Source organism: Protopterus annectens, chromosome 6.part0 (assembly GCF_019279795.1).
Source record: "Protopterus annectens isolate FY-2018-M chromosome 6.part0, PAN1.0, whole genome shotgun sequence".
Classification (NCBI taxonomy): domain Eukaryota; kingdom Metazoa; phylum Chordata; order Ceratodontiformes; family Protopteridae; genus Protopterus; species Protopterus annectens.
In genome coordinates, this window is record NC_056737.1 from 324732827 (window position 1) to 324755091 (window position 22265).

The 22265-nt window shown below is 39.8% G+C and overlaps 1 protein-coding gene across 2 annotated transcripts in view; it reads left to right on the forward strand.

Moving 5' to 3' along the window:
- HAUS2 (HAUS augmin like complex subunit 2) overlaps positions 1–22265 on the forward strand; it is a 329909-nt gene that overhangs the window by 28344 nt on the left and 279300 nt on the right. For both annotated transcript variants that reach the window (XM_044074083.1, XM_044074084.1), the window contains exon 2: positions 15973–16147. In XM_044074083.1, coding sequence (XP_043930018.1) covers positions 16058–16147 — 90 coding nt within the window. In that variant the 5' untranslated portion in view covers positions 15973–16057. The remainder of the gene's footprint in view (positions 1–15972; positions 16148–22265) is intronic.

Below are 22265 nucleotides of genomic sequence, written 5' to 3' on the forward strand. Positions count from 1 at the left end.
ATCCACATCTTCTCCTTTGGTTGGTTGTTTTTTTTTTAATAACCTGTAGTGCTTGTTGGACTTGCTGTTCTCTGCCTGACTATTGCTGATCTCTGCATTTGATTTTGATTTGAAGTTATTCATTTAAGGTTCAATTACTTCTAGTTTTCTTTTTCTTATATTGTTTATTGCATTTTATTTTACATTTTTTGTTCTTTTGGAGTTTTAAGAAGTCTTGGGTAGGGTCAGTTAGAAAAGTTAGAAAATAATTCCTTTGCAAACAGTAAATAACATCAACTAATTAGTGGTAGAAGCTGAGAAATAGTATTTCTCATTTAACTAGAAATATTTAGAGGCATCTTTATGTAGCTGTAGTGCTTGTTTGACTTGCTGTTCTCTGCCTGACTATTGCTAATCTCTGTCTAAATTGATTTTTCCCACCCACCATACTGCTGTTGTACTGTTAAACCTAGTGGCTTTTGAGTTGCCCACCCCTACTATAAATTTGATTTTGGACGGTCCTCCCAGTCCCATCTCATCAGCTCATTCTACTGAGTATTGAGAGATCAGCTGGGAAGGTCCACCCCCTTAGTCTCAAACTTGAATTATGTTGTTTCATCTCTTCACATTTATATAAAGAATTGCTGTTTATTCATCAGCTTTTACTATATATGTGCTTCTTCCTGCTTTATTACTTCAAGAACATGCAGCAACAAGCTAAATAAAGTGTTCAATTGCATTTAATCTGCTGCATTTATTAGTGCTTGTTAGCAGCTGATTAAATTGTAACTGTTTAGTCTAAGCTTCTTAGTTTTGATGTAAGCACTTGGGCTTCAAACTAGTTCTTACAGAATGAAGGCTTGTGGTCTACACTCTCTTGTGGAAGGAGAGGAAGCTTATACCCTTCCAAGTTGGGAATTGCTGGTTGAAGGGTTATTGTGTCTGTTATTCTAAAAGTGTCTTAGTTCTGGTTTAAGTGCTTTGGCTTCAGGCCAGTTATTTTACATTAAGAAAGTTTGTGGTTTACACTCTTACGGGAGGAGAGGTTAGCCTTCACCTTTCTGAGTTGGGAATTGCTGGTGAAGGCTTATTGTGCCCGTTATTCTAACTGTCTTTGTTCTGGTCTGTGGTCTGCACCCTTGTGGCATTACTGTCTAGACATTTTTTAAACTACTAGAACATCTAATTTGCTGTTAGCCCAGTGTTGCTAATCAAGTTGCTTGTCTTATTGACGTGTTCAGTATTTACATTTTCCAACCTCCTCCCTAGTAGATCAGTGGCCATGGATATGCACTTTCTGACCTTCTCTGTGGCCAGTCTGGTTGAGAAAGGTATTCTTAGGCATTGTAGCAATTGTCTTGTGCACCGACAACCCACTTATTATTAATAAAACAGATAGCATATATGAGAGGTGTAAATACCCTTTAACACTGAAGGCAAAACGCGTACAACCAACCAAAACTAATCCTGCAGATAATGTCAGTGATACTTGCACCATGCCTACTGCATAGGGTAAAGACACTACAGATAAAACTACTTATGCTGAGGCACTTACAAGTAACCTTCCTAAAACACTAAAACCTCCTGCACAGTACAATCAAAGAAAGGCTCCTCAGCTGTCACGTGAACACTCCGTTAAAACACCACCTGCAGCTACACATAGCAGTGGAGGCATTCAATACAGTTTTACTAAGCTCTTATGGCAAACCAGCACACAGCCAAATTTTCTGGTCCTTGATTATTCTATAGTGAGGCACACCAATGTCCCTGTCATTAGACTTGAGTAAAGAGAGAGTCATGGTTAGCTGCCTTTCCAGGGCTAAGATCTGTCAAGCCACACAAGAACTCAGGTCATTGAATCACAGGTACCAGTATGACTTTGTCAGTGTTGTTGTTCTTCTTTCGGCTTTTCCCGGTTAGAGTTCGCCACAGCGGAACTCCGGTATGCTAATGATTGGCAGTAGTTTTTTTTTTTTTTTTTTTTTTACGAGTGCCGAGGTGCCAGCTCGAAGCCCAACCTTCAACAAAGGCATGCCCATTCTACGCATGTCTTTTGAACGCCACTCAACCGTGGGGAGGACATGCAGACTCCACACAGAAAGAGCTCCAGCCGAGAATCGAATGGGAGAACCTCTTGCTGTGAGGCAACAACGCCACCGCTGTACCACAGATTACTGGGTAGTAATCAACATGAAAATCAAACTTACACTGCTAGGCTGCATTTTACAGTAAGAAACGGCAAACAATGCAACACTGATTGTTTTGTAAAACATAACATTAATATGAGTTTAAGAACTGTTTATATAGTGGAATTAGCAAAGAAAATGGAGTTAAGTGAACGTTCCATAATAGTAGATGTTGAAATGATCACTGCTGCAGTAGCCTAAGCTATATGGGTTATGTCCTGCCAGATATAACAGCCTGCCAGCTTCCAAAGCTTTGGGGCACCCTTCAAATGTCCAAACTGTTATGTCAGCTCGAACAGGAAAGTGTTAATACACAGTAAATATTTGAAATGGAAGTCGTTTCCCCCAAAGGGAACTTATCTGTCCAGCAAAGTAACATTACAGTAGTTGCAAACAATAGTGTTGGTTTGGATGCATTAACATCCAAGTTGAATTTTCCAAAACCATATGCAAAGATCTTCAGTGTCAATAAAGTGCTATAAAAACTTTACAGTAATTACTAAATTGCCTGCATAAAGAGGGTTTTAAGTTCGGGTAAGTTTAGTAAGCAAATTAAAGTCAACAAAAGTTGGTATGACAAAACCTTTTAGGATTGAGAGGTGCTAACTATGACAGGAATGTGTGGAATCAGAAACTGTCAGTCTGCAGAACAAATGTGAAAGATAAGAATTCTTTCAAAAAGTATGTGACAGTTTAGTATGGAAAATGTAAATTCAGTAGGAGCGCAGACAGAATTTTACATATTAATCCCCAAGAAACAATAACTGGGTAAGACTGGTTAGAAATTATATTTTCTAGGAGCATATGTAGTTAATCAAAAGCTTCAAGGCCCATTCAATGACTACATCAAATCATACACAAATAACTTGAGTAATGAACGATGCAAGGTAATATACAAGTGAGACATTGGCATTTTCCTACTTATCTGTTAAAAAGACAATAATTTAATTAATGGGTAGTGGATGGGATTTGTGAGTTATTAGAGATAATAGTAATTACTTCAGAATAGACAGCTAATGAGTGGGATAAAATAAAAAAAGGAGTTTAAAAACATGGTAGAAATGACAGAAATGTATGGAACAGTAATAATAGGAGTTATTTTGATGGGTTAATAAAGATTAAAAGTACTGCAGAAAGGGAATACTATATAATTAAAAAGTAATAAATGCAGAGTACAAAAGGGAAAATAGAATATTTTTAGACAATGCATACATTTAGAAAGGTGGATTTAAGGAACTGTTTTTTTTTTTCTAGAGTGTGAAAACCTTTAGCAAAATGGACTTTGGAAACAAAGTTGTACTCAAACACAGGGAGCCCTACAGCAAGAAACATAACTACAGATCATACAGAGATATTATACATATTTCAGAAATGTTAAAAAATCTGTATAAAAGCAGTGGAATGGGGAAAATCAAGAAAAGACACAAAAGGAAATATTTATGGAAGATTTAATTGCAACCAAGGTTAGAGGAAGATGAAGCTTAACAATTTAATAGCAAAGACAAGAAGACATTTAAAAAAAAAAACAGTGAAGTATAATTGAGTGACAGGGATGTCCCACGGAAAAGACTGTATTCCTGCAAAAAAGTTTATTAGGAACGTAATCAAAATAAGGGGAAGAGGTGCCAGCATCCTAGAAGAAAGCTGTGATGACTGCACTATCTGTAGATGTCAAAGACCCTTCAAATCCTGCTCAATTTAACCCATTTCAGTTTTAAATCATGATTATAAAAGTGTTTGTCTGTACTAGCTATGAGAATGGCAAAGATGTTACCAAAGTTGATAAATTCTGAAAAATGGGGTTTTGTTAAGGGGTAGCAAACAGCTGACAACCATAATGCAACAATGCCAATTCAAAGTGAAGCACAGTGCAAGAAAACATTAATATTTTGTTGAGTCTTAATGCAGAGAAAGCATTCAATAGAGTTGGCTGCGATTTTATGTGTAGGGCTATGCTGGCATTCAAATTTCCCTATAGAACAGGGTTAACAAGGAGGATATATGAAGGGATGGTGGCAAGAATTAAGGTGAGAGGGTTCCACTCTGTCAATCTCCGTTTCAGCAGTGGAACCAGGCAGGAATGTCCTCATTCCACATTGTTTATTGCTTTATATTTATTTACATAGTGCCATTAATGAAGAAAATATAGCTATAGAAGTAAACTGTCCATAATAGACGTTCAGATGATCACTGCTGCAACAGCCTAAGCAATATGGGTTGTATCTGGCAAGGATAATAACAGCCAGCCAGCTTCCAAAGCTTCAGAGCACCTTCCACACGTCCAAACTGTTAATCCGCTCCAACAGGAAAGTGTTGATAAACAAATATATGAAATGGAAGTCACCCCCCCCCAGGGAACTTGTCTGCCAAGCAACAAAACAGTACATATCAACTGTCGATCCTCAAAAGTGTCAGGAATGTACTCTTCAGTTGCAGGAAAGCTCTGAAGGATTTGGTGCCCAAACCTGTCTTTTTAGTCGGCTCAGTTTGAAGTGACCAGCAGTTTGGGGTCATGGAAGGTAGTCTGAAGCTTTGGAAGCTGGGCGGCTGTTCTGTCCTTCCAGGATATAAAGCTTATATAGTTTTAGGCTACTGCAGCAATGATCAATGCAAAGAACGCAAGAGTTTCACAGATTCAAGGATGAAACTGTCATTGTTAATCTAGAAAAGTTAGCTTTATTTGCAAACATTATTTTACACTTGATAATTAGAGAGAAGGATATGTTTACTGTTGTGGGACATTATTGAGACAGTTTAAAGTCATAGTGGACTATAAAATAAAGATAAACAGAGGCTGTAGCCATCAAGTATGCATCCACACATGAATTAGTTCAGTAATACCAGTACTTATGGGGACATGAGATGAAGTATGAGTATGGATTAAACAAGCGTCTGTTATGGCAGCTTAAGGATATGATGAAGAGATTCAACAAAAGATGAGAAAATATTTGTGTGTGTGTGTGTGTATACACATATATATGCAAGACCTAAGCAGTGAAAATGTTTAGTCCCTTAGTCATCTGCAGTTCAGGCTTTTTTTTTTTTCATAGATTCATAAACTGTTACTAAGCTAACCACTTGGGGGGGGGGGGGCCTTTCTAAGCCTAGCCAGGTTTTCCTGACAGAATAATGATATCCTGTATCCAAATAGGACATTGAGAACCTGGTATTTATGAGCTACTTCTGTTCATAAGGGGCATGGGTGCCAAGCCTGTTGTAAATTTCCTATTCCCCCATCCACTTGTCTAAGTTGTGCTTAAACTGAGCAATAGACAGACTCATCTTCTCATGGATGGGAAGCCTGCTCCATAGGAGGGGCAGTCTTTAGGACACACATCTGTCTCGCCAGCATGTTCTAAGTCGTAGACAAAATTTGGGTCCCTAGACCTTGTATCTCTAGTACTCTTTGACTTAGGAGTATGTAGGAGATTCATAAGTGTGGGGTTTGTGGATGCCTTGTGAGCCAGGCATAGATCACCCCTCAGCAATCTATAGGAGACTGAGTAGAGGGAAAGGGCTTTAAGGTACTCTGCATAAGGCAGGTTTGTTATACCTTGTATCCTTTTTGTAAGGAACCTTTGAGGTCGCTCTAGTTGCTGCTAATGTCTGGTCAGATACATAACAAAGGGAGCATTGTACTCTAGGATTGGTCTGATAAGGGCAGAATACAATGAGATAATGACCTCTTTGGATGGACCAAGATGCTATGCCCTTACTTATAAGTTGTGCAACATAAAATGATTTCCTCACCACTGTAGCCACGTGATGGTCAAAGGTAAGGCTACTGTCTACGTACCCAAATCCTTGACCACTGGGTTGACTTTTAGGAGTGTATTATCAACATGGTAATTAGCTGGGATGGTTGACGTCCCAAAGGGTACAATTATGCATTTCTTAGCATTGAGTTGAAGATCGTGGCTTTGGCACCATTTGTTAGTCAGAGACAGGCCTTCTTGAAGAATGCTAGTGTCTGCAGGGGGAGTCTATGATAATCCCCAGCTTGCAATCATCTCCAAACTTAGCCATAAACCTTCTTCAACCTTAGCTTCCATTTCAGAAAAATGGATGGCAAAAAGGAGCGGGCCCAGTACCAAGCCCTGGTGACTTCATCTATTTTGACCTCATGGGTCCTATCAGTGAGCCAGTTGGCTATCCAGTGAGTGAAAAAAGGGTTTATACTGAAATTAGTAAGCTTGTCTGTAATGCCTAGGGGTATTTTATCAAAAGCCTTGGCCAGGTCGAGGTAAACTGTGTGCACAGTCTTACTTCATCCAATACTTTGGTGACCTTGTCAAAAATGACCACCAATTTTAATAGGCATGACCTTCCTTTAACAAAGCCGAATTGTGATGGGTCCAGCATTTGCAGGTTACCTGTGTCCTCATTTATCATGTCTTCTTTCCATCGCCTTACTTGTGAGGCTGGTAAGACTTATGGGCCTGTAGTTAACCTGGATCAGTGGTTGGATCTCCTTTGTGCAGTTGAATGACTAGCGATTTTCCATTCCTTGGGCACAAAAGCTGACTGAAGGCTCCAGTTGAAAAGTGATTCAAGTGGATCAGAGAGGCCATGTTTCATGCTGTTTATGTTTATTAAACATCTCAGGAAGTTGTTGCTAACTATCATAGATTCATAGGTAGGTACTAGGCTATCTGCCCGAGGACATTTATAAGCCTAGCCAGAGTGTGTCTGCTTTCGCAGCCCCATTGATTAATTAACTGATCCTCTGTCAAGCAGAGCCAATGAAGTGATCCCAGGGGTGTATTTTCTGTTAGTATCGATGCAGTGTTTTTGGCCTTGGAAAGTGCATTGCTGACCTGTTCCCTAGTAATGATTGGGGAGAGTGGGGGGAGAAATTTAAACTGAATCTGTAAGCCAACATGTTGGCAATGGTTTCCGATTCAGTTTAGGTGATGCCACCTACACAACAATGAGCAGAACTTATTGCATTTCCTCTGAGGTTATGGATACAGCTGTAGAAAGCTTTGTGTATCTTTTGCCTAAGAAACCATTTTTTCTTTAAATTTAGCCTTTGCAGTGTTAATTAACTGTTAGCCCCCTGACCGATCTAAACAGGCAGCTTTTAGTATGTATGGCATTTTTCTTCCTATGATTGTCTATGATTTTTTTCCTTTTGTTGTATAACCAATCAATATTGTGATTCCACTAGGGTGGCTTGTCTTTTGAGTTTGTCTTATTCGTAATATGAGTACACACAGCTCACTCTATACAGCTATCAGTATGACATACAGACATTTTGTAAATAGCTCAACGTATCCTATGGTGTTTACTGGGTTTGGGGGTGCTTGGAATTTTAGCCAAGGTGTTGCTTAGTAGAGAGAGGTTAAGATTTTTGCTTTCACTGGATCCCTGGATTTAATATATTTTTCAAGTAATATTGCCTTATGGTCACACCTGATGAGTGAAGATAGTACATTGGGCCTCCATATTTGTGAGTACAAGGTCAAGGATGTTTGTATTCCCTGGTAGGAGAAAGGACCAATTGTTCCTGGATGTTGGTATTAAGGCTTGTGCATTAGAAGTGATGTAGGATTCCCAGTCTATAGATGGTAGTTGAGATCCCCCATGAGTATTGTATTGGGTTGAACGGTGAGGGATTCTAATACATAGACACAGGTAATATGGGTTTCCTGACGCATGGAGGGGGGACCTGTATGTTGCAAGGATGTGGTACGACACCCTGTTTATGGTGAGTTGCACATGTAGGAGTTCCAGTGGGTCATACACTAGTCTGGATGTGCGGTTGATCTTGATATAGACTGACACTCCTTCACCTTTTGTTCCCTCCTGTATAGTAGGTGGTCTTTGTGAAAGGCATTATAACCTTGCTTTGAGCAGTGCTATCTTCAGCTATTCATTCGTAGGCACATTTACGTCGGGAGGTTTATCATTTTGGCATTGCCTAAAAAAGGTACTGTGGGGTGGAAAGATCTTTGTCAATGTCCGAAAGTCTAGAGGGGATAAGTGCAGACCATCCCTGGCAAAGCAGTATTGTCTGTCAAACATGTCCTCCTAGGATGTCAGATATTGTACCTAATTGAACTTGACACCAGAAACTAAGCCAATTGTTAAAATCAGTCATTTTCTGTTGGTAACGTGGCATGATCGTTGGAGACAGCAGTATGCTGCTCCAGTGCTAGGCTCATACCTGCCTGCGACACATAATCAGTGAGCTCAATCATGCATTGCATCGTATAGTCAAGGGAGGTACAATAACTGCTAATAACTACATATTAGTGTCTGCTTTACAACTTGTTAAATTAACTATTGTGGTTAATGTGGTGTCTTTGCTGTTGAAGCTATAACAACGCTAGCAACTACTTGGTGTGTGTGTTCCCCCACGTGGACTGTGGTTGCGCAGTTCTGTGGAGCATGAATTATAGCTCCTTCCATGTGAATATTTAACTCCATTCATTTTCATATTAGCCATGTTAGTCTGGGGCAATACCTAGTAGTATGCTCTGCTGTCCCTTCTAAACATTTCCTCTTACACTATTTTAATATACATCTGAAGAACGCAAAATATGCGACATCACAGTTAGTCAATAGTGTTACTTGCTAAACTACTCTTAGCGTTCAAATGACACTTCGCCATAACTCCAATGCTTTTGTTGACCCAATCGGTGCAGCTAATTAAAGCGAGCCCTGTGAATTAGCTTAAGCGCAGCTTTGGGATGTTATTGTACATTATGCTTACCTAATTTCTTTACCACTTTAGCCCTCTTTATTTTCCCTTCCGCTATTCCCCCTTGGCTTCTCAATACTTGTAGAGCGTGCCTGACCTTCTTGTATTTTTTTTGGCACGGCTTTTTCTTACTATGTATATGCTTGCTTTGCATGGCTAACTTTCTGTTTATTTGTTTCCTAATGAGTAAAATAAAAGGTGTTTGATAGATACTTCTCTGTTAGAACTATTAGTTATATTCCTACCAGGCAAATGCAAGGAGCACTGATTATGTAACTGCATTGGACATGCTCTCCAACTGAAATATAAAACATTTTAGGTGGATATATGTCGATCCTGTATGGGAATTACTACTATCACACCAAGTGGCTGCCATGTGCTCTTTTCAACTTGCCTAGCCCCATGTCTTTATCTCTCATGACCTGTTCCTGAGGTGTTTTCTTCTCTGTATGACTTTATTATCCTGTTAGTGCCTGTATTGCTAAAGTAGAATGCTAATGGTTGAAGAACTTACTTGCCTATGCATACTGTTTTATCCTGATATCTGAAGTGTAAGCCTTTATTTTTATGATACCTAGGCCACTACGGTTATCTTTTCTGAACTGCTAGAAATTGTTTTATTGCTAGAGTGAGTATTATTAACCACGCCTTATCAGAACAAATATGTTAGTATGTTGTTAGTACAATTTTTCAGTAGAACTGATAGAAATACCTAACCTGTCTACTATAGCAAATTGTTCTGCCTTAATACATTATTAATACCCTGTTATCTTACCTCCCTACCCTCCTAGCTTTCTATCCACTACCCTGCATTAAGGGACCTGCCTGACTACTAAGGATTCTCCCATCTACCTCCAGCCTGCCAACTTGGACCTTCCTTTTTATGCTGTCCCAGTACTTCTCACCTGATTGATTAGTACTTGGCAAAGTATGTATTGTCATTGCCCCTTGTTGTAAACAAATTTGTTCTCGTTTTTTGATCCCTATTAACTGATTGTTAGATCCTGAGTCAGGAAAGCCAGCAGCCAGACCCCTCCCTAGGACCATTATCATATATATACTGCTTCCCTGCCATTTAGCTTACCCTTCCCTACTTGCTATACTTCAGAACTCAGTCACCTGATGCTATACTAACTCTGAGCACCAGGTGGCAGTCTAACCTAGCCTAGACCCCTTCCTCTCTTTTCAATCTACTAGCTTCTACTCCTTTTTTTCCTTCTTTTCTCTTCCCCTTGCCCTACTGCCTAGCTATTCTCCTAATCTACCTCTTCCTGCTCCTTCTCTGCACTCTTCTCAACCCCTACCCTCTGCAGACTAGTAACTTCCTTTTCTGCCCTCCCCATTACCCTTAGTCGTCCTTCTTACCTGCTCTACTGAAACCTTCTTACCTGCTCCACCTTCTCTCTCTGGGTTGTTACTGCTTACTGATTGTCTCCTTCTCTACTTGCTGTGACCTGCTCCGTTCGCCCTGCAGGCTCACTCCCCTCCCCTACCCCCAATTCCCACCCACCCCCAGTGCTGTTAAACTTATACCTATCTGGCCACACCCACTGTCCTCTGAACCTATCACCTAACACTTGAACATATCAACTCCACCCCTAATCCCCCTCCTCTATCATCTGTACACTACTACTTTATACCTACTCTTCCCCAAACCTCCTCTAACTATCTTATCATACTATATATCTTACTTCCCCACATAATTTGTCACTTTAGCCTGCCTTATAACGTACTTAACCTTTCTACCATACTACTACAATACGAACTATGTACATACACCTATCCTCAAATATTCTCTACTCATGTTGTCTTCATTAATATTCCTTAACTTATACCCTTGCCTACTATGAACACTACTCTATGTTCTTTAAAGTACCCCCTCAACAGCAAACTACACACCCCAACTCTCTCTCTCATAGCAACATTACCTTTACTTCAGCCTACCTACTGCCTAGGTTTCACAGATATACCCACTTTACTTACTTCCCCAACATGATAAGTCTACCCAAGTACTATGAAGTCATAAAAACTGCATTGACACATTCTTTAAACCTTCTAATAGGTGGAGACATTCATCCTAATCCTGGCCCAATACCACAATATGACAATCTACAAAAACAATCGTTCAACAATGCTTCCTCCTCTATAATATCAGGAAACTCACTCAGAATAGCTCAACTCAATATCTGTAGCATTAATAACAAGATTAGCCAACTGCATGCTCTTTTACAAGCTCATGCATTTGATATCCTTTGCCTAACTGAAACTAGGTTAAAACCGGCTACTCATGACCTAGAAATAACCCCACCTGGATATAACATCCTAAGATCTGACCGTACATCCAAAAAAGGTGGCGGTGTAGCCAACTTGCATAAATCTGAACTTCTTGTTACACCCATTGATGTGTTATTACCCTCAAATACCAATGCTGAAACTCTTACTGTCAAACTTCAAATTAATAGTGCTAAATCTATCTATATAATCTGCTCCTACATCTCTCCAGGTAATAATATTACTACTCTCGAAAACATTCTTAGCAGCTTATCTACTCTCCTACCTCAGGAAACTATAGTACTTGGTGATTTTAACATAGATTGGACCACATGTAACTCCCCTAATCCAAACACCCACATAAACCTATTTGGCTTCACTCAAATAATAAACTCCCCCACAAGATTCCATAAACCTAGCAAAAAGGAAACTATTCTTGATTGGATCCTTATAAACAATCACCCAGATACTTATAAAGTTGGAACTCTCCCAGACGACATTAGTGATCATGTACTAACCTTCATAATAAAACAAAAGAAACACAGCTCTAATAATTACAGCATGGTCACCTTTCATTCAAAAAAAATTCTTCCAAGCAGAAAACTTTCAAAACGAACTAAAAGCCGTTAATTGGTCACCTCTAAAGCAACTCAAACTGGACGAAGCCATCTCTTATTTTAACACTTCATTCCTTCAAATCCTAAATAGCCACGCACCCATCCACTCTTCCCGTGTAAGGACTAAAATAGCCCCCTGGCTCACAAAACTAACCAGAGAGAAAATGCTCCTACGGAACAAAATATGGGCCAAATGGAGAGCCTCAAAGAACACTGCTGACCACTTATACTTTAAGCAATTAAGAAACGCTACCAAAAAAGACATTTTGTTAGACAAAAAAAATTATTATTCCAAACTTCAACAATCACACTCTAACAACCCTCAAAAGTTTTGGTCAGGCATTAATAAACTTCTCAAACCAGGGCAGGCTAGAACTCCAGCCCCAAACTCTATTCCCCATGATAGTCCTTTGCAAATAGCCAATACCTTTAACAACTACTTCACTGAAGCTATTCAAACTTTAACAAAAACACTAACACCCACTACCCCCTCTCCTTTACTGAATACAAACAGTTCTATTCCCCTCTTAAAGGAAGTTGGAACTGGTTGTAACTGTATCTGTAAACTCCTTCAGAAACTCAAACCTTGTACTCCCTCTGCAGATAACCTCCCAGCAGAATACCTTCAAGTAGCTGCCAAACCCTTAGCTTATCCAATATCCATCCTTATAAACAGAACAATCACAGAAGGTACCATCCCTTCCATATGGAAAGTATCCCATATAATCCCTTTGCATAAAGAAGGTAAATCCACTGACATTTCCAACTACCGTCCAATTGCTCTACTCTCTCCATTAGCCAAAATAATGGAAAGATGTATCCACCATTAACTACTCCAACACCTGCTCCATAACAACTTACTTTGCTAACTGTCAGCATGGCTTTAGACCCTTTCATAGCACCACTACTGCCCTACTAAGCTTTACAGACTGTATTAACAGAAATCGAAACAACTCTCTTTCATCTGCTCTGTTTATAGACCTATCAAAAGCTTTTGATATGGTCAACCATAGCTTAAATATCAGTACTCTAAAAGCCCAATCTCTTGACCCACAAGCTATTCTTTGGTTTAAATCCTATCTCTTGACCCACAAGCTATTCTTTGGTGTAAATCCTATCTAGATAACAGACATCAAGCAGTACTCTGGGACAACAATCTTTCCACACCCCTCCCTGTGAACACTGGAGTCCCTCAAGGCTCTATCCTAGGCCCTCTTCTTTTTTCTATCTTTATTAACAATCTCTACACTATTGTTCCACAAGCCACTTGCTTACAATACGCTGATGACTCTACTCTAATCTGTACTGCCAAGTCCTCATCCTCTCTCCAAACCCTTACTCAAACGGTATTTAATTCTGTAGAAAAATGGTTTACTGATCAATGTCTCCTCCTCAACCCCAAGAAAACCAAACTATTACTCTTCACTACCACTCAAAAATCGCCACAGATCCACTTCACTATTAACTCCTATAATGGAACTTGTACCTCCCCTGATCCTACTGCATGCCTTCTGGGTATAACCATTGATCACAACCTCAGCTTTGATGACCAGATCAATAATACTATTCAAACTATCAATAAAAAACTAGGCTCTCTGTATAGAATCAAACCCTTCCTTACACAACTGGCTAGAACTTCCATTGCCCAGGCTCATCTTACTTCTACCCTATTCTATGCTTCTGCCATTTATACCAATCTATCTAAGTACAGTCTTACCAAGCTTGAATCTAGCTATAATAATATAGTTAGATTTGCTACTGGCTCTCCCTATAGAACCCACCACTGTCTCAACCTCAAACAACTCAAATGGTTAGAACTACAAAACCAACTACGATATAATCAACTTGTAATCACACAAAAAATTCTGTACCACCCTACTAATACTCCTATCCTCTCTAACCTGATCTCCCCATATAAAAATCTTACAACACTACGCTCAGCTAGCAAGTTACTAATTGCCAACATTAAATCTAATAACAAAGCTGGGGACTCACTCTTTACCAATGAGGTGGGCAAAATCTGGAACAACCTTCCTACAACACTAACCTCTCTTTCATCTACTCCACTCCACTCTTTAAGAAACACCTCAAAGATCACCTAAAAATACATTGGCTATATCCCTGCTCAATGTCTGACTAAATATTCTTATTCTCCTTTCTCTGCCCCTTTTTCCCCTACCTCTTGGGCTACTGCCCCTCCATAGTTCTAACTATTACAAGCTGACTCTTCTCTATTTATATCTTCCAGCCTACTTCTCTTCTCCCTCTTTGACTAAGTGAATGTCAATTTGCTTTTCATGCCAAATTGCTTTTCTTGTCAAAAACTGTATGAACTTGTGCTGATTGTGCCTTATAACTGATTAATTGCTGTTTAAAACCTATACCAAGACTTTGTAACTTTGATTCACTCAAATTGCTTGTACTCTCTTTACAATCATTTTGTGCTTCAAAATGTATTTTTTAAGCTTGTTTTTTATTCTAACTATTGTATGTAGTAATCTTATCATACTTGGAGCTTTTCTCCTCGGGCCTCTACTGAAAAAGGATATGTATCCAGCTAGACTAGCCCGGTCAACAAATGTAAAATAAAAAAATAAAATAAAATCTTGGGCCACTAACACACACGTGGACTATGACTGAGTCATGCTGGTACCTGTGGTTCAATGACCTGAGTGCCTGTGTGACTTGACGGATCCTAGCCCTGGAAAGGCAGCTAACAGTGAATCTGTCCTTAGTCTGGTGAGGGGAACATTGGTGTGGCTCACACTATATGACCAGTTAATTTGGCTGTGTGCTGGTTTGCCTAAGAGCTTCTGTGTTGGACTTTGTAAGCTGAGAGAAGTCCTTTCTGTCACCCCCAAGGACTGCAAAAACAGGGCTTTCAAGCACTGAGCAGTACCACCTTCAGATATTCCTTCATAGGTTCAGTTAAGTTGGTAGGTTTATTAGTTTGTCATTGGTTAAAACAGTCACTATGGGGGTGGAAAAGGTGGGCGGCCACAGTGGTGCAATGGTTAGCGTTGTCACCTCACCGCAAGATGTTCTCCGGTTCAATCCTCAGCTGGGGTGCCTTCTGTGCAGAGTCTGCATGTCCTCCCTGTAGTCGCGTGGGTTTCCTTCGGTTTCCTCCCACATCCCAAAAACACGATGTAGGTGGATTGGACACTCTAAATTGGCCCTAGGCATGAGTGCGTGCGTGTGTGTGCCTTCTATGGAAGGTTGGGCGCCGGGCTGGCAACTCGACACTGTAAAACTGTACTGCCAATCATGAGCAGACATTTGATCTGTTGTGGCGACCCCTAACCGGGAAAAGAAGAAAGAAGATGGGGGTGGAAAAGATCTTTGCCAATATCCAAAAGCCAAGAGGGGATAAGTGCAGACCATCCCTGGCAAACCAATGTGGTCCATCAACCATGTCCTCCCAGGCTGGCAAATATTGTACCCCCTTGACTGACACCAGAAGCTAAGCCAATAGTTTAAAATCGGTCATTTTCTGTTGGTAATGTTGCGTTATCCTTGGAGAAGGTAGTATGCTGCTTAGTGCTAGGCCTGCCTGAGACACACAGTTAGTAAACTCAATCATCTCTTGCCTCATATAGTCAATTGAGGTACGTCTCAGATCATTGACACCCACATGGACCATAGTCCATTGTTAGAAATCTCTGAGCACAAAAACATGGTCTGTAGCCACATTTTTAGAATTTGGTGCATTTGTAATTTAAAAAAAAATCTACATTTATATTCTTCCAATACTTGAATTGTCTCAGATCAGCTATTAATATAGTAAAAGTTGGTGTAAGCACAGTCTGTATTTAGGTATAATGTTTGAGTAATATTTCTAAATGATAAATAGTACTGATTTTTGTTTGCATGGATTTTGTACATGTTGTATGCAGGGGGTGAAAAAGGGTCCTTGATCAAAGCCATTTACCCAGTTGTCAAAATAATAATTATGTATATTGGTGGTTATAGAAGTCTGTCATTTCACAGGTCAGTTGCAACAATTTTAGTTTGGTAAATTCTACTGAGTAGTAAATCTGCAGTTTGTTAGTTATGAAAATAACATTTTTTGGAAAAATCAAGGCAAAAGTATAATTTTCTGCCTCCTGCTGTGTGCATTGTTACCTAGTTTTGATTAAATTAAATGGGTTATGTATTTCTGTCATTGATAAGAACTGTGTTCTAAAACTTATCTTTATTTCCGATCCCTTAGAAGTAAGTGCTGAATTGCACATTTCATCAGATGATGATTATCTAGGAGTGTGACACTTCATTTACTTTGGTCATCCTAAAAAAAAATGTCATCTTCCAATCCGTGGGATTCTGTGCAACCTACTGCAGCTGCTTTTGTTTTGGCGAAAAATGTGGCTTGTGGCTTAGTTACTCAGGTGAGCTTCAAATAAGCATACAGTATAAGCTTGTAAGAAGTATAAGAAATTTAGAGTTCAATCTACAGAAACAAATGTGCTAACTAAAATTTTACCATTGGATTCAAGTGCAACCATTTGTGTGGTGTTGTATTTTATGTAAGAATAGCAGAGACAGAAGTGATACCAAATGTAGTACATTTGTGTTAGAACTTGTTATAAATATAGATGCTCATTAGAGTCACTGCTGCAGTCCTCGCATTTGGGATTCCCCAGTGCACTCTGCCTGACTTGTTTAGAGGTTTATAGATTAGTGCTAGGCTAACTGCCTTGTAGGCCAGTTTAAGCCTAGACTATTAACCCATGTGAGAATCGAGCCTTAGATCTTGTGTTTGGCAGGTCAACACCTTAACCATTATACCAACCTCCCTTTCTCTTTCTCTAAGGACCTACCATGCAAGGATGTCAGTGGTATAAGAAGTAAATCAGCAAATGTCATCATCTTTATTTTTATCCTAGCTACAACAGGGTGGAACATCACCACTCCAAAGTCCCAGTAGACCATGTGGAAGGGTGCCCAGATGCACCCTAGCAGTCCACAATCTCCCTTTTCAGGAAGAATGAATAGATAAGCAGGAGGGGAAGTGCTGTAAAATGATTAGGATACTATCCCAACCCAGATGGCAAAGAAAAACTTGTCAGAAAAGGGTGTACGAGGGTGGGTAGCTGAACAGTGAAGCTACTTTACTACTTGTCTATATTATGGTAAGTTTTAATGACTGTACTGTGTTTATTGTATTCAGTTTTGCAGTTCTTGCATTTGGGAATATTCCCAGAGCATGGTGAGTTAGGGAGGTGAAGAAAAGGAATTGGTACGTAAAACCCTGCAGGATGACTGAGGCAAATCTTGCCTTGTCTCTATAGGCTACGCTAAATTGTAATATCTAGATAAGGGATGAAAAACAGTGCATGTTGCTGCTTCAAGTAAAGTCTATATGGAACTTCCTTGAGTAAGGCTGCAGTTGCTGTAATGGTGACTGCTTTAATATGCCCTGGAATAATTTTACCATGAAAGGAATAACAAGAAATGCACTGAGCAAGTAATTTGGAAATAGTCTGTTTACTGCCCCCCCCCCCCCCTTTGCAAAGGAGACAAATATACAGACCTTTTGGCCTGTGTAAATAAAATCCCAGCTGTCTTTGCACATCAAGAGAATGAAGGGTCCTTTATCTTGTCTTCTGAGAGCTTGGAATAAACTGGCAACTGCATAGCTTAGTTAAGGGACAGCTTAGGAAACACTTTGGGCAAGAGAAAGGTTACTGCAAAGGGATACCATGTCCTGGTGAAATACTAAGAAGGGGTTTGTTTGTTTACAGTGAAAGTCTGGTTGGATAATTTTTCTGTTTTCATTGGAGGCCTGGGGAGGAAAGCTCAAGAAAAACATGAAAATAGATATACAGTGCTGAAATTCAACATCTTCTTAAAATTTACTGTAGATGCATAGATTTATAAGGGTGTATTGTATATGACTGAACTGCCCTAATGTGGAATGCAAGTCTCCGACAAAATAAGTTTGATTATACACAATACCGAATTAAAAAAAAAAAAAAATCTCGAGGGAGGAAACTATTTCCTGTCATAATATTAAAACTTAAATTTGTTTGAATTGTGTCAGTGTTGCAGGAAGATTTTAATGACCTTAAGGTTTAGGGTTAGGGTTGGCACCCATTACTAAGGAGGGCCACTGCACCACCTTAGTAATGAGTGCTAACCCTGACCCTAATGTTGCCCCTTCCCCCTACCCTAACCTTACACCTTAAAGTCATTAAAACCTTCCAGTAACACTGTCACCACACAAGACAGACTCAGACACACACAAATGCAACACTACATCTATCCTCTAACCTAACCCTTGTCGTAAAGTACACAGACTCACACACAACACCCACCCTTCACTTATCTCCTGCCCACACACACACACACACACACACACACACACACACACACACACACACACACACACACACTTTCACCCCCAACTCCACTTACCTATATCCACATTCCTATCCATTGTTCTACCAACTACACCTTCGACAGTAGCGAACATTCGTCCATCTTCACAGTCAACATAAAATCACTCAACAGTACATATTAATAAATAATTAATATACCTATACCATCTTTAAAACAAAATAAATGCAATGTCATGTAGAATTAAAATGTGACTTGTTTTAAGTGCAAGAGTTTATTACTTATTCGTAAAGCAAATGTCAAAGTGGAAAATGTAAACTATGGATAAGGTGGAAAAGGGGAGAGTGTGAAAAAATATGTATTGGAGGTAGTAAGTGGAGTAGATATGGGAGGTGGGAAAACTAAGTAAAAGCAAGGTTAAGAGTAAGGAAATAAAAACAAGGAAAATGAGAGAGAGAGAGAGGATGTATATAGGTGTTCTATATGGCATACGTGCATTAATATTTGTATTCTATGCATTTACACTGTATTGCAGTATGATGATGAATTTCACCAATGTGTAGGTGTTTTCTTTTCTTTGTGGAGTTTGGTCTTCTTCTTCTTTAGATTAAGAAGAAGGTGGTTCTTGGCATGTTAAGGGCTGAAGCTCTGAACTTCTAGCAGAAGTAATAGTCACTAAAAACCTCGTCTTCCAAGATAGCAAGTGGAAGAGTAGTTGAAGCAGTGGACCAGGGCCAGTTTTTATAAAACCATAGTTAAGATCCAATGGTTGAGCTTCACTCTCTTATTGGCAGTCTAGGACTGAGGATCCACTTTAGAAACCAAGTAACAGAAGCCCTGGAGTGGAGTATAAGGATGGTTCCATGGGGCTGTAATGGCAAACACTTGCACTTAGACAGGTGTGTAAGCTAAGCCAGCTTTGTAAAGGTCTGTCAGACATTCCAGAATGGAGGACACTTTTGACACTTTTGCCTTCTTTATATGAAGATTCCTGGACTTGCACTTAAGAGAAAATCTTTTCCATTAAGCTTGATAGAATTCATCATTTTTGGTTTCCTAGTCTTCCTTATCAGTAACCCATTCTTAGTGCATGTACCTACCTGTCATCAGTGTAAGATAATTCAATCTGTAACATTATTATGGCTAGGTTTGACTGTAAGAAGGGACCCGTTGTTTTGAGTCAGGAGGTACATATGCCGAGGGCAAGCACCTTCCATTTTCTTCTTGCCAGATTGTTCAGCAGAGGGAACCATTGTTCCCTTGCTCAAATTGGTGCTATTAGAATTATGTGTGTTTTTTTTCCCTCTATTTTGAATAACAAGTGGGGGATCAAGGTGTTGGAAAGAATATGTAAAAGAAACAGACCTCTCCATTTCAGGGAGAAGGCGTCTGCACTCTGTCTAGGCTTATAAGTGCCCTCAGGCAGATAGCCTAGTACCTACCTATGAACCTATTATTTTTAATTCATGCTTCTGGATTTGCTGTCTTGCAGCAGAATGTCTGTTATCTGTTCACATGAGAAGCAAGCAGTTCTATTTCTGGAATACTCCATATCTTAGACTGATTTTATGTATTTTATTAAAAAAAAAGTTTTTCACTTGCATATTGACAAGGAGACCTGAGAAAGTATTTATGCTGACTAGGGGAAATTTGCAAGGCCATTAGAGAGCCTCCTGTACTCTTATCTTGGCTGCTAATGCAGTTATTTGAATTCCATGACAGAGGAGCATTCAGCAGAGAACGAAAGAAGAGCAAGAGAAAATTTAACGGGGGGGGGGTGGAGAAGCTGCAAAATAATTAAGAGTTGGAAATTGGAGGATGTGGAGAGTCTAGTAAATTTTTTCCTGCTCCTCTTTCGTTCTCTGCTGAATGCTCCTCTGTCGTGGAATTCAAAAGAGGAGCAGGAGAAAATTTACTGGGCGGGGGGTGGAGAAGCCACAAAATAATTCTTCTTCTTTCGGCTTTTCCCGGTTAGGGGTCGCCACAGTGGAACTCCGGTACGCTAATGATTGGCAGTAGATTTTTATGGTGCCGAGGTGCCAGCCCGACACCGAACCTTCAACGAAGACATATAAGGAGAAGGCAGAAAATAATTAAGAGTTGGAAATTGTAGAATGTGGAGAGTCTAGTTCATAGGTTGGTACTAGGCTATCAGCCCTAGGGCCTGTAAAAGTCTGGCCATAACCATTCCCTGACTATTTCTTCCCACAATATTTACTTCCCTGGACCCCTGTCTAACAGGTCGACTGATGTGATCCCCAAGTTAAATTTCCTCTCTCCCATCCAGTAGTCAAGATTCTTTTTGAAGAGGGCCAAGGAGGCGCTCTGCTTGACATGTATGGGGAGTCTCTGGGTCAGGAACCTATCCCTCCAGTATGTTTTGTTCATTGTGATGGCAAGGTTTAGGTCCCTGGAGTGTGTGTGGTTCTGATGGATTGGGATTTCTTTAAGTGTAGCATGTCCAATAACACTGGGTTTAACAAGGCCTTGTATGTTAAGCAGAGATCTCCTCTGAGTAGACGATATGTGACGGAGTATAGCTGTAGTTTTTTTAGTCTGTCAGCATAGGGCATCTGCTTTAGGCCTGTGATTCTTTTAGTGAAGTGTTTCTGCGGCCTTTCCAGTTGTAAATGTCTTGTGAGGTACATACCAAATGGGGCGTTGTACTCTATGATGGGTCTAATGAGGGATGAGTGCAGTGGGACAATGACCTCCTTTTTCTGGATGAAAAGCCCTTGGTGATGAGGTGTGCCACATAGAAGGATTTCCTGACTACTGTGGCGATGTGGTTATCGAAGGCGAGACCACTGTCCACCTGTGTTCCCAAGTCTCTTATCACACTTTCGGTGTTGTGTACTGCCACCTATGTGGTAATTCATGGATCCATGGCTTTTCCCTAAGGGGATAACTGTACACTTCTTGGTATTGAGCTTGAGCCCGTGGCTGTAGCACCAAGCATCTGTTTCTGTAAGGCCCTTTAGAATAGCCACATCATTTGGGGAGTGGTGGTAGTAGTGCTGGTAGATATGATGTACCAGACAGAGCCAGATGAAGGAGAAGAAACATGATGGAGTTGAATGTTGGTGAGAGAAAGTATTACAGGAGGAAGAAACTGAAAGGTTGGAAACGGAAGCACCAGCTGCTAAAGTGAAAACACCAGAGGTATTCTCTGATGGTGCAGTAGCCAGTTTTAAGGGTTTATCTCTGCAACTGATTTTTTTGTTACATGAAAGAACAAGTTATGCAGATGTAGCAAGGCAAGGAGTAATGGAACTGAGACAGGACAAAGATTTGCAGTTTCTCAACAGCCCCAGAAAAGACTACCAGTGATGAAAATCTAAAGTAAAAACAGTGTGAACGGGTATGACATTATGGATATTAGAAATAGTGGCATTTAATTAATTTGGGAACTGAAAATTTCTGTACATTTGAATTATTTTTTAACGTGCTGAAAGAAAATGACAACTGAGACTGAAAAAACAAGGAATACAGCAGCACAATGGCAAGGCTGTTTATTTCAGAGCTTGGGACTACAACTAAAGAAAATAAATATGCAGTTTAGGACTTGAGATGTGGGTGATGGTAAAAGAGGATTTGTTAGGTACAGGGGCCAACCTAGCATGTTATTTCTGTGTGGATGAAAATTATTTTGTACGGCACTGTAACAAACGAAGGCATAGTTAATGGGAGGAGAGAGATGTTTTTGTAAAAAAGGTAAATAATTTGGATGCTTGGTTTTGACTGCTCCAGATTAGAAAAGGGGTGAGTTTATGAATAGAAAAGCTCAGAAAAAGGGCAAGCAGTAGAAAATATTAGCACATAAGATGTTAAAAGAGAAGGTAGTATGGGGAAGGGGATGCTGAAGAAAGTTTAAACAATGTAGTAGTTGGAGAGGAAACAACAGTTCAAAGTGAAGTTATTAGTGTACAGGAAGAGAACAGATTTGCAATTTTAGAAGGAGGAGTGGGAGAAAGGAAAACAGGAGACCAAAATAATGATAGATCAGTTGGTGGGAGACTTGGGAGAATGAAAAGAAAATAAGATCTGGATGTGAAGCACCTACAAAAAAAAGGAAAAGATGATATGAATTTTAATATTACATGTGAGTAGTATTAACTGCAATATAAGAGGTTTGGTGGTGGTGAAATAGTAAAAAAAATGTTTTTT